Source organism: Anser brachyrhynchus (genome assembly GCF_964034855.1).
Source record: "Anser brachyrhynchus genome assembly, chromosome: 27".
In the NCBI taxonomy this organism is placed as follows: Eukaryota; Metazoa; Chordata; class Aves; order Anseriformes; family Anatidae; genus Anser; species Anser brachyrhynchus.
In genome coordinates, this window is record NC_137720.1 from 1027239 (window position 1) to 1046513 (window position 19275).

The window sequence follows — 19275 nt, forward strand, 5'->3', positions numbered from 1 at the left end:
CTGCCCCTTTTGGCCTGCTCGCTTTCTTCCCAGCGCTGGCAGACCCCAAGTGCCCGTTACACGCGTGTGTGCGTGAATGTCCACGTGCACAGGACTGTGTGCATGTGCTGCCCCCGGCCCTGCCCTGCTCAGCCTGGCAGCTCGGAGCAGCGCTGCAGGGCGGGCTGCAGGCTGGCGCGGGGCCGCGGGGGATTTGAGCCCGCTGCGCAGGAGAACGATGCTGACAAAACGCAGTCATCACGCGGGGCTGAGCCTGCTCCGCCAGCAAACAAGGGAAGAAAATAGGCTCAGTGGCTCAGATAAACCCCAGAGCCTGCATTTGAATTTACAACGAGCTGCTCAGCGGAGCTCAATCTGTCAAGCACCATGTCCCATTAAGATGAAAATGTGAAGGTCTCAGCAGAGCTGACAGACAACCTCTCGCTCTCTTCTCTTAGAGGATGCTTGTGAGGCTGGTGCCCAGGCTGCTCCCAGCAGGACAGTTCCTATCCCAAACATTTCCCCGACAGAGGCCACTGCTTAACAGGCTGCATACTCCTTTCTTGTTTGCATGTTCATTCCTTGTTTTCGTATTAATTCCCAGCTCACCAGACCTGTACATGCTTGTGCCCCAATGCTCCTTGCCCCCAGTGTGTTGCTTGGTGCAGGGTGTGTGGGGTGAAGCCCTCACATCCCCAGTGAAATACGTGGGCAGGGATGGGTCTGCTGCTTCCCACCCGTGTAACCAGGCAAAAGAGGGCACAGCTGGGCCACATCCATCCTCGCTGTGCAGGACACTCGGAGCTTTGGGTTCACCCACAGCAGTGCTTTGAGTCCCGTCTCTCTCTCCCCCGACTGTTGCTTTGTTGCTGTTGGAAAATCCTAAGTGAATGCAGCTCTCTGCCACAAACAGGAAAAAAAAAAAAAACACTTTGCTGTTTCCTGTCCCTGTTATAAGAAGCAAATGCCTCATATTCTCCCCTGCTCAGGTGCATGTTGTAGAGATAACACTTTGCGGAGCTGCCTTGCTGTAGTTCAGAGGTGCCACTGGAGACAGATCCTGTGGCAAGCTGTGTTTAGCTCAAGTTTTGACTTTGAAAAGGACGCCTGTCCTTGTGTGACGAGCCAGAAGACCTGTGCTCTCTTTCTGCAAGCCCACCAACCCTTCCTGCTGCCCACCCAGGCGTGGCGGGGATGTGCTCCTCACCCCTCCCTTGCCGTGTGTTTTGGCTACTGCAAGCAGTGAATATTTGCAAAGCATTGCGTGTTTGTTGAAATATTCTCTCTGGATCAAAGCTCGGTATTTCTTGGCTTCTCCACTCTTTCTGAGCTGCCTTCTGCTCACTGTTACATTATTGCCTTCCCTTCCTAGGTTGTTAGTAGGACTGAGCAGCTTTTGTTTATTGGTCGGGTTTCCTATTCCCTACAGCCCACTGAAGTGCCTCGGCCTCTCTCATACCTTTCCCTTTGCCTCTCCACAAATGAGTCTCATTGCAGCGGGGATGGAGGAAACCAGCAATTTCTCTTTCTTGGCATTAGATTTACTGGAGTCTAAAAACACCCACAAACTATCTTTATGGGAAAAGCTTTGACGCTGTGTTCTGAAAAGAAACTGAAAAGCCAGGTTCCATGGAAAGAAGAAATAAACAAACAACCCCACCTTGTTCTCATTCTGCTTTCAGAACTCAGGAGACAACTGTTCTGGTTGGCACAGGAAAGGTCCACAGTGCTGTGCTGCTTTCTGGGGCAAAATCCCCGCGCTTGGGTCCCCGAGGCACCAAGCAAGGGCTTCCCCTTGGTGCGGGGCCACCTGGGAGCAGCACCCGGGGCAGTGGGGCCCAAGGGTGCCCAAGGGTGCTCAGGAGCCGCCGTGGTGCTGCCGCCGGAGCCCAGCTGCAGAGGGACGGCCCCACGCTGCTCCCTTGCTTTTCTGGGGAAAAATGAAATGGCCTTGCCAGCAGCCGCCAGTTCTTATTGAATTCAGAATCAATAGTGCATCAAGTGGCGTGGGATGTTATTAATCAGAAAATTGGCATGAAGGACCAGGAGGTAATAACGCTGCAGCGAGCCCGCTCTTTTCTTGTGGAGTAGCTGCGCGTGGGCCCGGGCTGCGCTCGGGGCCTGCCTCTCAGCTGCCGGGCAGACAAGGCAAACCACTGCCTGCTGGCACTACAAAAGCCAGCTGCTCCCGGTTATTTTCCTGTCATTGTGATTGCAACCTGCGGCAAAATACTGTATTGCATTTCCTCAACCTCAGAAGAAAGCATGTAAAAGTTGGAGAAAAAGAAGGCGCAGATATTTTTGGGTCAAAACCACTGTAGAAAAAATACAGAGCATCCTGCCAGCCCTGTAAAGAGCATGCAGTGGCTTCTCCCAGTTCCTTCACTGAAGCCAGACCACAGCCAACAACTCTTTCACCTGGCTGCTGCCGAGGTCTCACCAGATGGCACAGCGGGTGGCTGCAGCCCGTTGTTGAAGCTGCCCAAAAACTCGTCCTGTGCCAGCAGCAGCTCCAGGCGCAGTGTGCCCGGGGCGGCCCCCTCAGCCTGCCTGCTCCATGCACCCAAAGACCCCATGCAGAGAAATCTCATGGCCACACGTGGACGTAAGCTGCCTCGTGCAGCACCCACGTGCCACCTCCGCCCAGCTCCCCAAGGCACAGCAGCATTTCCAGCAGGCAAGTGAGGTGTGCTCAGTGTCAGGGCTTATTATACACAGGCCTGCGACAGATAAGACACTCAGCTCTTAGAAGTTTTTCCATGATCTATTTTCAAAGATCTGAAACCTTTTCAGTTTTTTTCTCTCTTACATTTTTTTTTAAAATCTCTGCTTGCAGTACCTGTTCAGGGTCAACAGATTTAGTAGCATCTTTATAAAAATAACAGAATTTCTAAGCCTCTGAATTCATGCCGTACACAGTGTACCACAAAAAGGAAAATAACTTGAAAAGCATTAGAGCATGCTTTAATAAGCTCAGGTCTCCTGCCTGTGACCCCAAAAGCATGTTTATCTTTGGGCTTGTCTTGAGCAATCGCTATTCCACCACTACCTTAGGATAAGTATGAATGCACGAATTTACAGCTGCAAATCCCATTTGACTGCATGTAATCTAATGGTTTACCATGGCAAAGAGGTTTGAAATTCTGCACCTGTCCTGCTTCTGCAAAGATGGGATTATGTTCTTATATAATTATTGTATCTTTGTTTCTAATTGGATTTCCAATACCATTTATTTTATCATGTGGCTAACCTGGACGTAACTTCTGAGTGAATTTATTAATCCTAATGATTTATTAAATTTGTGACAAATAAACAGATATGGGAATGGAGACATACTATTGCACCCACTGAAGGGAGTGTTGGTTATATAAATGATGAAATTTTTCCCCAAATCATCTCTCTAGCTCTCACATATCTCCCCATAGCCCTAGGGAGTTAGTCTGTCACCAAAGGACCTTCGAATTATCGAAGCACTGCTTTCCTGCAGCCTTCCTGTCCTCCTGTGGCAACCTCTGGTGGCCTCACAGGCTCTCCCTGGTTCCCAGCAGAACGTTGCCTTCCTCCTGGAGGTTTCCTCTCCGTGACGGCCACAAGGCTGCAAGTGATGAGAGCTGAGACCCATAGCTCAGCACTGTGTGGCTGGAGACACTCCCTGGATATTGTGCTGCCATTTCTGAGAAAAATTGGACAAATCACCGGGAAAAAACATTTGGTAATTTAGCACATGTTGTAAAATGGGGTCACGACAATACCTGATTCTGGGAAGTGATAAGCACAGGCACTTCTGTCGGAGAAAACCACAGGAAAAGCTAGTCAGGACTGGGGCTTTTGCTGTATTCCCAGCTAAGATCCCTCTTGCCATTCTGCTTCTTATTTAAGCTACATGTCTCTCTAATTTATTGCAGCTTGATTTGCCATCAGCTCATGGCCTGGCACTTTGAAGGTGTAGGCTGGCATTATAAAAGAAACTAAGTGGTTCAAGCTAATTGCTGAAATAGAGGGCTTTCAGTTCGATGTAGAAAACATTCACAAAACTATGAAAAATGTCTGCTTCGAGGTATAATTACACAGCAACAGATGGGATGTTTGTGTAGCTCAACTGTCAGAAGAGGGGCAAGTGGTACAACATGGGAGCTTTTAGCCTGGATCTGTAGCAAACAACCTGTCTGTTATCAAATGTGCAGTGTATGTGCATTCTGTGTGAAATTGCTTATTCCACACATTGCTCAGTTTGCTCATGGATACGGTAACTGTGCATTGCATTACAGCACCAAACGATACCTGCAGCTGGGTGTTTGTAAAATAGTAATGAATAAACCTCAAAAAATACAAAGTTTGTGCTTCCAAATCTCCCAAACTACCAGCTTTTTAAAGATGAGAAAGCAGAAAATTAAACATTGTGTAATATCCAATACCTGTCAGGGAAAGTCGCAGCTCGGGAAGAGAAAGTGGTGCTGCAAGCCAGGGGCTGTGCATGGGAGGGATGTGCACCTCTGGTTTCTGGTCCCCACGCTCAACCTGGAATACCTAGAAAGAAGGAAAAAAAAAGACCTTTCTGGCAACTATGGGATGGTAGCTGGATTCCCTTTCAACTTCCTTCACTGCTGCGTTACAAATAGATTCATGTTAAACCTGGCAGTTTATTGGTGTTCTCACTCAAACGAGCCATTCTGCCGCCTGGCCACGCTGACGTCTGCCAGCACGGGCACCTCGGCAGAGTGCGATGAGAGCAGAGACAAGCCAGGAAGAGGGGCAACACCATGGAGAAGTGGCAGAAAACACCGCTCCTAATAATTAGCTTCTCCCCTACTTTCCTTTCCTTTTCTCTGCCAGTCAGATCTGTTCCTCTCCGTCGCAGGGACAGCCCTTCCTTCTCAGCAGAGGAGAGCCTTGGCCATCTGTCCTGATGGGAACAGCCTTGCCAGCAGCCCGGGAACCCCAGCGACCCTTCCAGTCCCCGGGCACTCAGCACAAACATCTAGCACCGAAAACAGCATCACCAAGAGCCTGCATCAGGCAGAAGGGGGTGGATTTCCTACTTTTAACATTCAAGCCACCAAGCTAACGCAGTGGGCATTTGGGGCATTAACTCTTGGGTATTCTACAATAAAAGCTCAGTACAAGAGTTCTACCTACTCTGTAAAGCTATAGACATTTGTAAAGCTATAGACATTTGTAATTAAAATGTGTGATCTTTTCAAATGCATGACATAGTTTTTTAGGCAAATGCGTATTCTCCAGTTTGTAGGCTGTTCTCATTTTAAGCTTATACTGGCAGATCAAGCACACGGCAGTGAAGCTCTGTGATCAGTGCTACGGAAATTTCAGATGCTTTAGATCTCTTGGCTTCACTCAGGTTTATTTATTTATTCATGATGATATCTTCTCCTGGCAAGCTCTTGACCCTCCTTTTTCATGGCTTGCAGCAAAACTTCATCAACAATGACTGCTTTTACTTAAAAATCTCACCATCGAGTGGTATCAAGATCAAACTCTTCTTGGATTTACATCTCTCTGTGGACTGTGATTTTCTCTCTGCTGCTGCATTATGTGATTTTTCATATTGCTTCCAAGAAATGGGGCTGTTATGTGGTCAGACTTACAGCTCCGCTGCATGTCTGAGAGTAAATTCCTCATCACTGCTCCTGCTGTGACCTCTTCCTCTGTTTTGTTTTTTTCAATCAAGCGAGTGCAGGCATCCTTCTTTTAACATAGATCTAGAGGCCATAAACAGAAATTGTCAGAGGCTGTTGTCCCCACAATGGGAATTGGCATGTAAAATATATTTTTAAAATGTTAGCAATTTGATTCAATTGTCAAATGCCCTAGATAGGAAACAAATCCAACTTCTTGTCCCTTTCCATGTCTCCCAGCACACTGCTGAGCCTGGCTTCAACATGGGAGGAGCGGTGCCCACAAACAGGCCCCCGGTCCCACCCCAGGGAAGGAGGCAGGGAGTGGTGCAGGAGAGCACAGAAAAAACCCAGAGAGATGCTATGATACAAAATACAGCAAGCCCAGCCTTGCACTGAAGAGCCGCATGTTTTACAGCAGTTATCCTGCTCTATTCCCTACTGTTTACTGCCTCGGTATCTGATCACCGTGCAGCAGCGTACTGAAGGTGCACTTAGCATCCTCACGGATGTCATCTGTAGCAATACACAGCCAGAGAAGCCAAGAAGGGAAGAGCACTGCATTCTGCACAGCACCTGCCCTGCTTCCTGCCTGGCCTGCACATATTTTATGCATAGGAATTTCTGACAACGACAAAAAATAGGAGTTTCAGTTTAATCCAAAATATAGCTGTGTCTCCTAGCATCAAATGGGACATTGCTTCACTATCAGTGCTCTGGTGAACAAGCAACACTTCTTACTGCTTTCTCCCTGAGTGTTTCCCATGCAAACACTGACCTGCTTCAAACCTGCTGAGGTAATAAAACAGCTCCAGAATCACGTTACGGAGAGGTCTGCTTGCCTGTTACTTACCTGCCTGGAAGGAGCCCTGTAATCAAACCCGTTGCCCACCTGGCCAACAGAGACCCCAACAAGCTGACGCTTCCAGTGCCGCGGTGGTTCCTCGCCAGGCGGGTGGGGGCAAGTGGCCGGGGCTGCTGGGCTGGACCACTGGGATGCTCTGCTCCTCTCTGGCTCACGGGCACCTTCTGCAGGTCTGGGGGCTCCCAGACAGCAGCCCCAGCACCCAACAGGTGGCAAAACCTTCACGCAGGAGACTCAGGAGTTGTGCTCTAGTCTACGGGTACGTTTTTCCACAGGATTTTCACCCAGGCCTGTTTGGGGAAGATTAGCACTGGCACCAAGTCAACAATGAGTTTAATCTCATTATGAATATTCATTTGTTCATATTCTGTGACAGTTTTCCTTGGAGCCTCGGTACCGCTGTGGCCACAGCAGGCCAGAGCTGGGCTATTTCCCTGCAGTACTTCTGGCTCTAAATGCATGGAAACAACTGTGGGGGAAACTCTACCATTCAGCAAGTTTATGGGCAATGCAATTTATTTTATGATCAAATTACACCAGGGTAATGCTGCCTTTTGCATCAGACAATTCAGTTCTAGTAATTGCTACCCTGGGGGTCTCTTCTCTTCTCTGTAGGCCCAGCCCATTTATAACACTAATGGTAGCAATGTGTGAGCAGAGGGAGGATAATAGACCTTAAATAGCAGCAACATCTTGTTGGAGGAAAGAGAGGGCTTTGTCTTTATATTTCCAAGACTTGTTGAGCCTTATGAGGGGCAAGCCTCTCAGGGAGATATTAAACAACACAAAAAGTTGATGCCATGTGAACTGATTAGATCAGACTGTTTTCTTGGTGTGCCTTCACAAGCTCTGCTGCTTAAAGATGTGTTCTGCTTCCAGACATGAACACCCAGTACCTGCAATAGCCTCTGCACAGAGCAGTATGGGTGTGCATGTGTATACAGCCACCACCAAAAAATAGAAGCCTGCACGCATTTAGGTTTCTAAGAACTGAGGAAAACCTGCAAACAAATCGAAAAAAAAACCAGTGTTTGCCTTGTGAAATGTAGTCAATTGATTTTACAAATGCACCAACTACAAAAGGCTAAAGTACTCTGCTGGGTAAAAATTCTGAACATTTCCAAAACAAAACAGGCAGACATCCCAAGCTGAATCTTGTTATATGGAATAATCTCTTTGTTTGCCTGTGGTAAGCAATAAGACCACCCTAAGTCCCTCAGATGTCTGTACATATTCTATTTTTATGACAGTTATGAAATTGGAAATGAAAATTCTTCATTCTTATACAGTTCTTGATGCCTGTTCCCCAGCTGGCCCTCATTCCTTGTGATTTCTGCCGCAATGTCCCTTATGATCTTAACTGAGCGCTGCGGGATGCATCAAGTTTGTTACTACATGAGGCAGAAACAGGACCGCATCTCTGACAACCCATTTGCTCTTTTGTACCTCTCTCCCCTCCTTCCTTTTACTTGCTATTGTATTAGCCACCAACTCAGACTATGGTTTTGCTCCCTGTAACAAAGGACAATGGACCATGATTCAAATGAGATAAGGCTTTGGATTGCCTCTTTTTTGGTACATTTAACAAAATACTTGTGTATAAAACGAAGCTCTCCTCTCAAGCAATACAGTGAGATGAACATAGCTCAGCATTTCTTTTTGACTTACAGATGCAAAGAGCTGAAATATCAAAGAAACGTTGTTAGAAATGAAAATATTTTCACAGCCTTCCTTGAGTTTTTTTTTTTAAAGGTGAAAATAACTGTGGGATTTGAGCATGGTATAGCTAAACTGTTGGATGCTTGTAATTAATTGAAAGGAATACAAAAGTTGCTTGAAAATACATGTAAGCATTCATTATCATGAGATCGCTAAGTCTTAAACTCCATTTAAATTTGTAATTCTCAAGAAGGCTGCAATGCATCAGACCAAGGGCTGAATTCAGCCAGGGCTGGGGAAGCTGAACAACCAGCTCTGGGGCCCAGGGATTGCTGCATGCTCCGTGTTGGCTTGGTTACACCACCCGCTGGGGCTCAGCCTGCGTCCGAACACAGACAAACAGGGGAGCAGCGTCATCGGGCTTGGCCAGTACCAGCACCTGCTCTTGTTCTGAGAAGTCTGCAAACCCCATACCTGCTGATGTCTCTGGCCACCCTGGTGCTGCACCCGGGGCAGGAGGGACAGCGCTGGCTGCAGCAACCTGGCAGCGTGGTCTGGTCTGTCCCCGGCCATCACGCGAGCAGCGGGCGCATCTAAGCTGCCGAGGTCATCGCACACCAGGTCCAGCACAGGTCACCGGCTGGGAAGATTTCCTGAGACAGTCTCGTGGAGACAGGTTTAGTGTCTAATTAATACCATCCTCTGGAGAAAAAGCACTGAGCTAGATGCCAAGGTTTCTGGCCACAGAGACAGGATGAATAAGAGCTGTCAAATTCAAGTAATCAGGGAGGACAGAAATGAAAACCGTGCTGGGTGGAAGGAGTCAACAATAGCTTGGCCTGAACAGCATTTAACTCCCAAGAACGAGATACTCAGATCTGTACACGAAGGCAGGAAATGTCTGTCTCCTGCAACGCGCCACGGTCAGCTCTGGGCTGGACCCACAGCGTCAGTGCCCAGGGCTGAGTTCACACAGGGGGGATGCAGGTCTGAGTGCTGTGTCCGTGTGTCCGAGCATCCTACCTGTGCCAATTTCTGCTGCTGAACAGGTTGCCAGCAATCCTGTTAACCTCTCTGTCCTTACCTTTCCATACTTCTGAAACGAAGGTGACTTTTGCCTTCCTCAGATGCAATCAGAGTGCTTGGGTGTCGATGCCTCCGTGGTGCTGCAAGGTGAAGGTCAGAGCCTCGGCTGCGCCGCTGCGTGCAGCACCGACTTCAACGCAGATTGATGCCAGCGGATGGAGCAGGGAGGGCTATCTGTCTAGGCTGACGTCTGTCAATGGAAAAGAATCTGAACAAATGACACGGCATAATGTATTTTGAAGCAACGTCCTCTATTTTGGGGAAAGTCACACTGCAAGCTATGCTGGAAGCAAGTCTTGATCTATTTAAATTGTTTTGCTGTGGGTTTAAAAAGGACAGGAATTTTGGAGAAGGAGAGGCAAGAGCAAGCTTTCAACCATTGTGTAATTTCCACAGCCCCTAGGATCCCAACACCCTTGCAGAATTTGTAGAGTCAAGCACTAGAGGTCATTTTCTCAGTGCTACAAGGTAAGAAAAGCAGTGAGAGGAACCCTGGAGGGTACCGGGATGACTGCGAGGATGCTGGGGGAGCTCCCAAGGTGCCCATGCTGCCACTGGGCACCTCTCACTCTGGAGAGCTGGGCTGCAGCAGCCTTTGAACTATGAGTTAAATGGGCTCCAAGAAGAAATTACTGACTCATTTTTGCCAAATGACTTTCTGTCCCCACCCTTGGAAAGCAGCAGGTAGGCAGCAGCAGTAAATACACTGTGGGCTCACAGAGAAGCCTGTCTCCCAGCCAAAGGCATCCTCAGAAGCCTTTGCCTCACCTCTCCTGGGCTTGTATTTTGCTCCCTGCAGCCGAAGCAGTCCCTGTACCAACGCCTTGTGTTCGGTGAGCTCCCATCTGCCTGCCCACTCGTCCTTCCCCGACCAACCTTATTTCACTCTACCTTTTACGTGTTCTTTCATCTGGGCTGTTTTCCAGCCCTTCCTGCTTTGATCTGGCCTGTTAATGTCAATAAGCTATTTTTGGAAGCACCACTCCAGATGCCTTCAGATCTTTTCTGCTGTCTGCAGCGCAGCGTGCACATGGCCGTGGGTTTCAGATGAAGCAGAAGCTGCAGCTCCAGCACCACACGGCTCCAGCACTGCAAATCTCCAGCAGTGCACGGCTCCAGCATCGCGCCGGCAGCTTGGCACGCGCGGCAGCTAGTCCTGGGCTGCTGCGTGCCCCTACGCTGCAACGTGACAAAGAGCTGCTGCTGGCCACAGACAGCCTCGCTGCAATTTATTGATTTACTTTTAACACTTCGTTCCTCAGCAATAATATAAATCAGTAAGAGGAAGAGAGGAATAGGAAACAGCTCCCAGCAATGCTGAACGGGCTCCTGGTGTTTGCATGCTGCAACCTTGGCTTTAACCAGCAAGGTTACAGCCTGGATGAGTTGCATTAGTAACTTGTAGCTCCTGGTTTTTCCCTTTATTCTTAAAATAGCTTAAAGTGGTTAAGACGTTTCTCTGACATCCCTGGGTGAGCTCCAGGGATGCACTGAAACCACTGTCCTCTGGGGAGGACGCGAGTGGAGAAGCTCCTGGTCGCAGCCGTTTCCAGTACCTGATGACAAGGCATCCTGTGCCCAGCACAGCACTTCTCTCGAGAGGACAGCAGAACGAAAGGCAGGCAGTCTTTAAAACAGGGTCCCTTCCTTGGCCAGCGACCACAGAGGAGGGTTAGCTGAGGTAGGGTATGGCCTCAGCACGCCCACGGACTGGGCACCCGAGGAGGAACGCTCCTCTGGAATAATGATGGCCACGGAGCAAAGGCCCCTTGCAGGATGCACAGCCCCGGCCGATGGAGCTGCCCAGACCCCCAGCGGGGAGGGAAAGGACCGGAGGCACCCGCGGGAGAGCTAATGGGGATGTATTAAGAATTCAGTTGTCCCAGTTAAGAAAAGAAAAAAAGCTTTGAATGATCGTCTACCAGGCTTCAGAGACCACGAATAGCATAAAGGAAAATAAAAAGGAGCAGAAAATGGGTACCTGCTGAAACAAACAGGCTGTGCTTTCCTGGCTGACAGCTCCCATTTACTGTCACGTGCATAGACCCGCATACTTCTTCTCAGAGAATTATATTGATCCCCAATCTTAAGCGTCTCTCTCATTTTTCTCCTCCTTTCTGTTAAACAGTCATACCTGATAAATCTCTCTTCTATTTGGAGCCATACCTTGACGCACACACACACGGATCCTCTTGTGCCTTTAAGCACAACTGCTTCAGTGTTTCTGTGTGCTCAAGTACATGTACTTGGTCTCGTTTCCTCAAGCTTAACGAGATTCCCTGCATAAAATGTCAGTCTACTTATGAAGATGGAGCTAAATATATATCTAATACCTGCCTGAGCTCCTGAGCACTTGGAAATATGGCTTTTGAGGTGCCTAGTCCTTTCTAAAGCGTTTGGAAAGCACAACCCCTCTGCTTTTCATTTCTGCCAGCCCTCGTCTGACAGCCTGTCTGCCAGCCGCTCGAACTGTTTTTGTACCAAGCACGTTTATCTTCCGCAGACAAGCCAGAATAATCATAATTTGCAAAGGTTTCTTTCAGTCTGCACCTCCTATATACCTGCAAGGGTGGATGCGAGAAGTGGGACATTAATCTCAGCCTTTTGTGCCTTTTATCCTCAAGTGAAATGAATGTGGAAACATTTTCATTGGCGTTTGCTTATTCTTACAGTTTTGTGTCTCAGGTAATGGGGGTTTCTGATTTCAGGAGCTCAAGCAGCCTGAAACCTGCCAGGTCTTAAATTTATTATTGATTCCTTGTACCGTCTCCAGGGACAGCAGCAAAAGAGCCAGGTTCAAAACCTCTCTTTATGATGCATGACATTTTCAGCACAAGCTGCTGATTGAAAAGGATTTCAGGTATAGCAATTATTCAACCACAAACATGCTGATATTTAAGTAATAATCTGCTTTACCATAAAGTCCTCTAATCCCTAACGATGGGGACATTCGATATATCATCTCAGCACTGTGCCTTATTGGCTTCATTACTATATAAACAAAATGAAGTCAAAGATGAGCTGGGTGGGGAAAAAGAGTGCTGAATGGGGAATGGAAAAGAAAGAACATCTCCTGAAGGGGACAAACATCCCAGTGTTTTTGGGTACCTTCACCCCTGTTCACTCTCAGGCAGCCCCCAACATCAGCTTTGGCCACGTTCAACATCTGCCATCACAACGTAATGCAGGCGGTGGTAAAACGTCCTGAGCTGTCTCACTGCAGAGGAACAAGGACAGAGAGAAGTCAAAATAAGAGCTGAAACTGGCAGAGGAGTGCGAGAAGCACCATTACAGATTGTTAAGCACCTTTCAGTATTTTAATGAGCATTTGGATTTCGCAATGAATGCTTTCTATTGTGCTACAAGGCCTTTTAATGGCTGTACTGACATTGAGACACATGTTCGCAGGGGAAACCACTTTCTGGAAAATAGGGCCGTATCTGAGCAACTTCTACTCGTAACAAATGAATCTGATCAGAGAACTTTTTCTCCTCTTTCATCCTGGGAGAAGGAGGATGAAAAAAGGATTAAAATGAGGAGTAAGGCCAGGTGCTGAGGAAGTGCCGCTTAGCACGGGGGCTTCGGGAGGGGATCCGAACTGTCCATTTCTCAGTCAGCACATTGAGAAAAAGCAAAGAGGAAGGTTTGATTGTGCAGATTTTTATCCCATTTCAATTTAAAGAGGAGTATGGGTCCTTGCATGTTTTTTCTTACTGCACTAACGTACCTCCACTTTTCCATCACTTTCCATTTGTCTCTTCCTCCTCCAGTTGGCTGCAAAGAGACAGATCCTCATATTTACACCCACATTGGTATGCAGAAATAAATACCAGGATTGGTGTTGCTCTCTAAAATATGACCAGGGAACACACTGTAATCTCTATTAACAGTGGTGAATTGCAGGTTTTATAGATTGAGGCAATGTGAATGCTTTATAATTGCCTTTCATACAAGGATGAACACAAAGCTGTAGTCTCACCACAATGTATTTATTTATCCTGGGTTACATTTGACTTGGAAATGCCACACTGCTTGTTAAATGATTAACAGCTAATGAAATTTTCCAGCCAACTTCTCTGAAAATGCTGCATGGAGAAATGAAAACATCTTTTTTGCACTTTTCCTTTTGCCACATGCTTCTGCCTCACGCAGTAAGGGCAAGAGTTATGATTTCTTTCTTCTTTTTACTTTAAAAACAATCACAAGCTTTTGTCGACATTACATGGACCCGATCATTTCCATCGGTTTGGATGGCACAGACAACAGCTCCCATCAGCAGTGCTGCTCTCAGCCTCCTAAGACCACTGCTCACCTGTTCGCATCTCACGTGTCTCAGCGATGTGGAAGGGCGAAGGCAGGAAGTGCTGCAAACAACCTGATGACAAGGTGTGCTTCGGGGCTTTCCTGCCCTTCTCCATCTTTGGCTGAACAACTTTCCACTGGCAACAGTTTCAACCTGCAATACTGGTATGCAGAAGAAGAGATTATGCACACGTCATTCTCTCTTTCTTTTTTTTTTTTTTCCTGCACCAGCACTGTTGTTCTTCACACCCAATATGGGGACATATGGTTTAAAATGCAGTAATCTTTTTTTACTATACCTGGAATATGCTTCAAGTCAAATGGAAATACAAAATTTACTTGCTACTGCCACCAAAGATTATTTTAGCAAATTATTCAGTTTTATTAAGCACATAAAGACCTACAAAGTTGGTCTTTTAATGTACTTATATAGCCATAAACTTACATTGCTGAAATAATTGCATTTTAATGATTTTTTTTATCTTCACATAATTTGTATATTTAACAATCAAACCAGTAGAATGAGAAATGATCACTGTAGAAGCTTTCTGATGAAAGCTCCCTAATTCCCTGTTACATGCTCCTAATGGCTCCTGTGAAATAATCTCGCGGGCATGAAGTCCAGACTGGGTATGTTACAGAACAGATGCTTTGGTGCTTGGGCACCAGGTTTGAAATGTCCAGGCTACTCCAGAAATACGGGCTCAGTCCTGTCTGGCCTATCTACGCTTCTGAAAACCTTCTCTAAGGGGGGGTGAGCCCTAGGGGCAGCCAACGACAGGACCCGGCGCTGAAGGAGAGGTTTGCCCTGTCCTTACGGGACTGGTGCTCTTCCCAAGCAAACCACTGAGAAACTGTCTTCATTACATTTTGCCTCTTGGCTAGCGATACATTGCAGTGTTTTAAACAGTCTAATTAAACCTTTAATTTCGATTTAATAACAGTTATACAGATAATAATTAGCAAAGAAGTGCTGTTTATGACCAGCATATAGGATACTGCCATGCTATGCACATGGAAGACCTATGCAACACATGGTTAATTGAGTTCTCGGCTGAGCATTCCCTGCAATAATTTCTGGTTATTTAGTGAGATCAGTATTACAAGTTATTAAACCCAGTTAATAATTAGTTTAAGTGGACATTAATTAGCATTAACTAATAATCGGATTTTTACTACACCCACTTGCTTATCCAGAGACCTTCTCCTGTTTAATGATACAGAAAGCCAGATGAATTAGTAATATTTACAGCTTATTGAAAAGAATTGCCCAAGTCAGACGGAATAAATTAGCTGGTAATTCCAGAAAAGTCAAATGTATAATTGTCATACCGTAGGGTATCTGGTCCTCTATCCAGTTCTTTGCTCCTCCTGCTGCTGTTGGACCCTGCAAAAGCTCTTCCCTCTGCCTGGGAAATCGCTAATGCTGCTGCCTGCCCTGGCTGCTAATGAGTTGCAATCAGCACCGTCAGAGAGGCAAATTTCATCCAAAAGGGGCAGCAAGGGGTCTGGGCATCACTCAGCGCTCCCCGGGGCCCTTCTGTGGGGCCAAAGTCCAAGCTGAGAAAAAAAGAAAAAAAGAGCAGGACCTGTAAGGGCACAGGGAGCTGTGAGCACATTCTCAGGTTCTGCTGATTTATTTATTTTTTAAGTAATTGAGGTCAATAGGACTCAGATTCCACTGAGCATGGGCTTCGGGGGAGATAGGAGTCAGGCCTCCGTCTTCTGCCTGCCTCGGGAGAGGAGAAGTTTTACAGAGTCTGTGACTGCTGGGAGCCTCTCTGCTGCACGCTGCTGTTGTAGGAGTGGTGGCATCCTGCTCATCAGAAAGCACTATAAATCTATTAGATTCTAATTGTAAATGCAAATAAAATGATTAAACACCTTATACGAGAAACATCAAGAGCTCAGTTCTACATACAGCATTTCTGTGTTGTAATTTCAAAGTCCACATTTTGGGGTTGTTTTTTTTTTTTCTTTCTTCAGCAAACTACAATGTTTTATCATGTTGAGCATATCCACTGTTAACATATTATGCATGCACTTAATTTGTGCTTTTTCACATTTGACCACTTACGGAGTGAAGCCCAGGTCTCTGCAGTCCCCGGTTTGTCTCGTTGCATGTGTAGAAACAAGGCTGTGGCACAACGCGTTACAGAAGTTTCTCCTTTCTGCTTCAGGAATGAATTATGTTGCAGAAAGCTATATTTGGAGCTCTCAGGCACTGCTTGCCATTCCATGTCTTTTGATATTTTATACGTTTGTCTGAGCTGCCTGTCTACTGCTTGAGCTGGCTTGAAGTTATCAAAGTTTGATCATTTTTCAAGTATGAAAACACTTTCTCCAGCCCCTCCTCTTCCACAGGTTCTTTAAAATGCAGTCAAACTGCAGAGACAACCACAGGTATCCCTCCTTTCCTTTCCACATAATGAGCCTCTCTGTGCTGAGTATTGTTTAATCAGGTATTAGCTCCTGACTGCCTCACGACTCAGGCACGGCAGATGAAAGCCAAAGCCCTGTTAGTATTTACACGAGGGAGGGCTGGCGATGATCACGCGTTGAATTTCTGAAGCCCGTTTCATCCGGGGAGCTCCGACTGCCCGGCCACTACCTGCGCAGCCTCGCGGGTCCCCGGGGGCTGCCGTGGCCGCTGGGAAGCGCTGGAGCACGGTGCTGGGGCTGGGCAAAGCACCCTCGTGGTCATGAGGTCGGCGCAGCAGTCAGTGCAGTCTGTTCCTGGCCTTTGCCAGAAGAAGTATCTTAAATATGTATACTTGCGCAGAGAAAAGGGATGATTTCCTTTGCCATGGGTTGCTTAATTTCTTGTATTCCTCAGTCTCTTGTGTGATTGTTAGTTGCTTGATCCAAGTAAATTAAAGCTAGTTGAAGCAATTTAGCCATAGAGAATTTAAGTGTAAGCACCCACCCAGAATGGCACAGAGCAGAAACGGCACAGAGTAGGAAACCCCACGTTTCAACACAGACTTGGACTAATCCTGAACACCCTTGTTCCAGGGTGAAAGGGACTGACGACAGTGAAAGCAGCTTGATATCTCAAGTACAAGTGAGCAGAGCTGAGCCTGTCACGCCCTACACTTGCCTCCACAGACCTTGGCTTCGCCCCTCTCAGGACGTTCGGCACACACTGATTCTGTTCTTACCCGTTTCCTGTGTAATTCTGCTTAAAGCAGGTTGGCCTAGAAACGGGCAGAAGATGGGGAGAATGTCGTCTGATGTAAGGTCTAGCACACTGTGGGCAAAAATGAATTTTCATCATTTCTTAATAAAGATCAGTGATTTTGATACCGCTGATGACATGCATTCCCAGAACATTTGATTAATGAGACCATTTCTAAGAAGAAATAATAAGCCCGTGGCAGAAATGTGACAGGAACAGAGAGATCTGTCTGTACTCCTCTCCTCTTTCATAAAAGGCCCCAACTGTAAAGAAATTCCTACAGGTTGTAAACAAAAGCGTGCTCGCCTCCCCCGCGTCCCTCGCCCCCTCCGCAAGCTGCTCGCGTCATTAGGAATCACGGCGTTAGCTGGAGATCTCTTGCTGCGGGGCTGCAGGCAGAGAATACCAACACACTTCTAGTCACAGCAAAAGTTAATTTCAAAAGCAGGAAAGGAGAACCAGAAACTGATGCCTGCCCATCGCGGGGACAGCCTCTGCTGTTGGAAAACTCATAGCGGCAGCTCTCTGCGGGGAAGAGCCTGGGAGCACAACCGGCATCGCTGAGCACAGCTCCCCTGGGAGGCAGCAAGGTGGTGGAGATAGCTCAGGAACGGCCCCAGAACACCAGCTGCACCAATGCCATCCTCCACAAGCCTTTTTCCGACACGCTGCAACAACCCCCAGGCTAGCAGAACAGCAGGAGTAAAGGAGAAAGGAGGGGAAGGTCACAGATGCCTTTCTGTGTCCTTGTAGGAGTAAGGAATTTCTTTGGTTAAATCCCCCAGGTACTCTCTCTCATCCAAGGGTCCTGGAAGGCTTGTATCCATTCTCATTTAAACAAAGTTATCTATTTTTACCCCAGATTGTGTATGAGGAACTTACATCTGGACTAGCAGCAATGACCACCAAGGGAAATATATTTGTCCTTCCTTGTACCACACCGACAATACAAGCACAATGGGAATTGTCAATGCAATTAGAAAGTGGCAAAACGGAGTGAAAGAAATGAGTTCCTGCTGTGCAGAGAAACCAACTACCAAGGGTGTACTGAGTCTAGGGGCTGACACAAATACAAGGGGCACGCAAGACTGGCAGGAAAGTAGGCTCTCCAGAACTATTGTGATGGTACCTTGATTTTTTTTTTAAATATTCCCCAACTGGCCACGAGGTTTCCGTAGCTTCCTCTGACGAGCACTGCCAGGGACTGGCCCCACGTTAGATGGACACTTGCTCTGACCCAGCCTTGCAGCTCTTGTTTCTGGTGAGTGAGAGTGGGCAATAAAGGTGCAATTATGTTGAGACACAGGAAGAAAGAAGATAAATTATGGTCTTGCATTTATATAGCACATTTCATCCCAAACCATTGAGTTAACTGATTGATATACAAATTACATTTTGAGAGATCACTCTATCCATCCCTGACATACAGATATATATAATGTAATCATTATTTTTTAAAGCAAACTTACTTATTAATGCAAACCCTACAATTGGGGTGAGCTCTTCTGGGCAAAGATGAATCAGAAATGACAAAACTCCACAATCTGGTGACGAGAGTGCTTAAGAATGAATGGAATAATTTAGTTACTTAGATCCCTCCAACGCGATAAGCTCAAAGCCAAACAGAAAGTGTCTCTCTCCTCTAAGGATTCAAAACAGACTCTGCTAAAATGTAATTAAGCACCAAGTCCCTTGAAATCAATCACATCCAGAAACTAATACCCACCTTGCTGATTAAACAGTGGGTAGGCCAGGGGCAATTAATGCATTACTATGAAAATTGTTAACCATGAGAGCAACTAATTTTGATGGGATAATTGCTCCGAGAAAGACTACTTGATGGTTAATATCAGAAGTGATGTATTTGGGAGAGGAGAATCAACTACGCTAACTGCAGCTAATTAAAAGTGACCTAATTCTCGTTAATACTACGTTTAGTTGGATACAAACTTGAATCCGGGAGGCTAATTGGGAGCGTCAGCACGCATCACTCCAGCTGATGCCAGCTGGGAAGTTTTCTGCTTTATTTCAAAGAGGGAGGAGAGGTGGGGAGCCGTTCTCACGACAGTGGAGGCAGCCGTGGGTGCCTGGGGGCTCGGACAGGTTCCCCACGGGCCCTGCTCTACACTTCGTGGAAAGCCGCTTGGATCTGCGGGGTGATCGGGGCTGCAGATTTGTCAGCCAAACTCATTTCAGCCCAGCAAAACTGAGCTCCTCGCGTTTAAGCGCTTTGAACAATGTGTTACATTTCTAAATTTTCCAGCATGTGTTTGTTCAGCGTGGCTGAGTGGAAGTGTCAGGGAAAAATGTTTGTTTTTTAAACTCCCGCAGCTAATGACCAATTTTCCACAAATCATAATAGTCTTACGCCATTAGGTTTTATAATTAAGTCGTTATTACGTGATCCTGTTTACTCAGCACACAGAGGAATGTGACAGCCGTCCCGCTCTGTCACAGCCCAGGGACGGCTCGTGCCGCAGAGCAGCCCCACAGGCTGAGGTCCTGCGACGGAGCACCGGAGCTCCTGGCTCCAGGCAAAGAGAGCGGTGACTTCAGCAGCAAACAGAGGAACC

The 19275-nt window shown here is 46.9% G+C and overlaps 1 protein-coding gene across 1 annotated transcript in view; it reads right to left on the reverse strand.

The window, feature by feature from the left end:
- Nucleotides 1-748: 748 nt before the first annotated feature.
- Nucleotides 749-19275, reverse strand: part of LOC308183394 (uncharacterized protein) — a 199899-nt gene continuing 181372 nt past the window's right edge. The window contains exons 7-11 of the mRNA XM_080569411.1: nt 14857-15084; nt 13535-13686; nt 12950-12996; nt 4395-12439; nt 749-879 (exon numbers count right to left, since the gene is read on the reverse strand). Coding sequence (XP_080425537.1) covers nt 14970-15084 — 115 coding nt within the window. The 3' untranslated portion in view covers nt 749-879; nt 4395-12439; nt 12950-12996; nt 13535-13686; nt 14857-14969. The remainder of the gene's footprint in view (nt 880-4394; nt 12440-12949; nt 12997-13534; nt 13687-14856; nt 15085-19275) is intronic.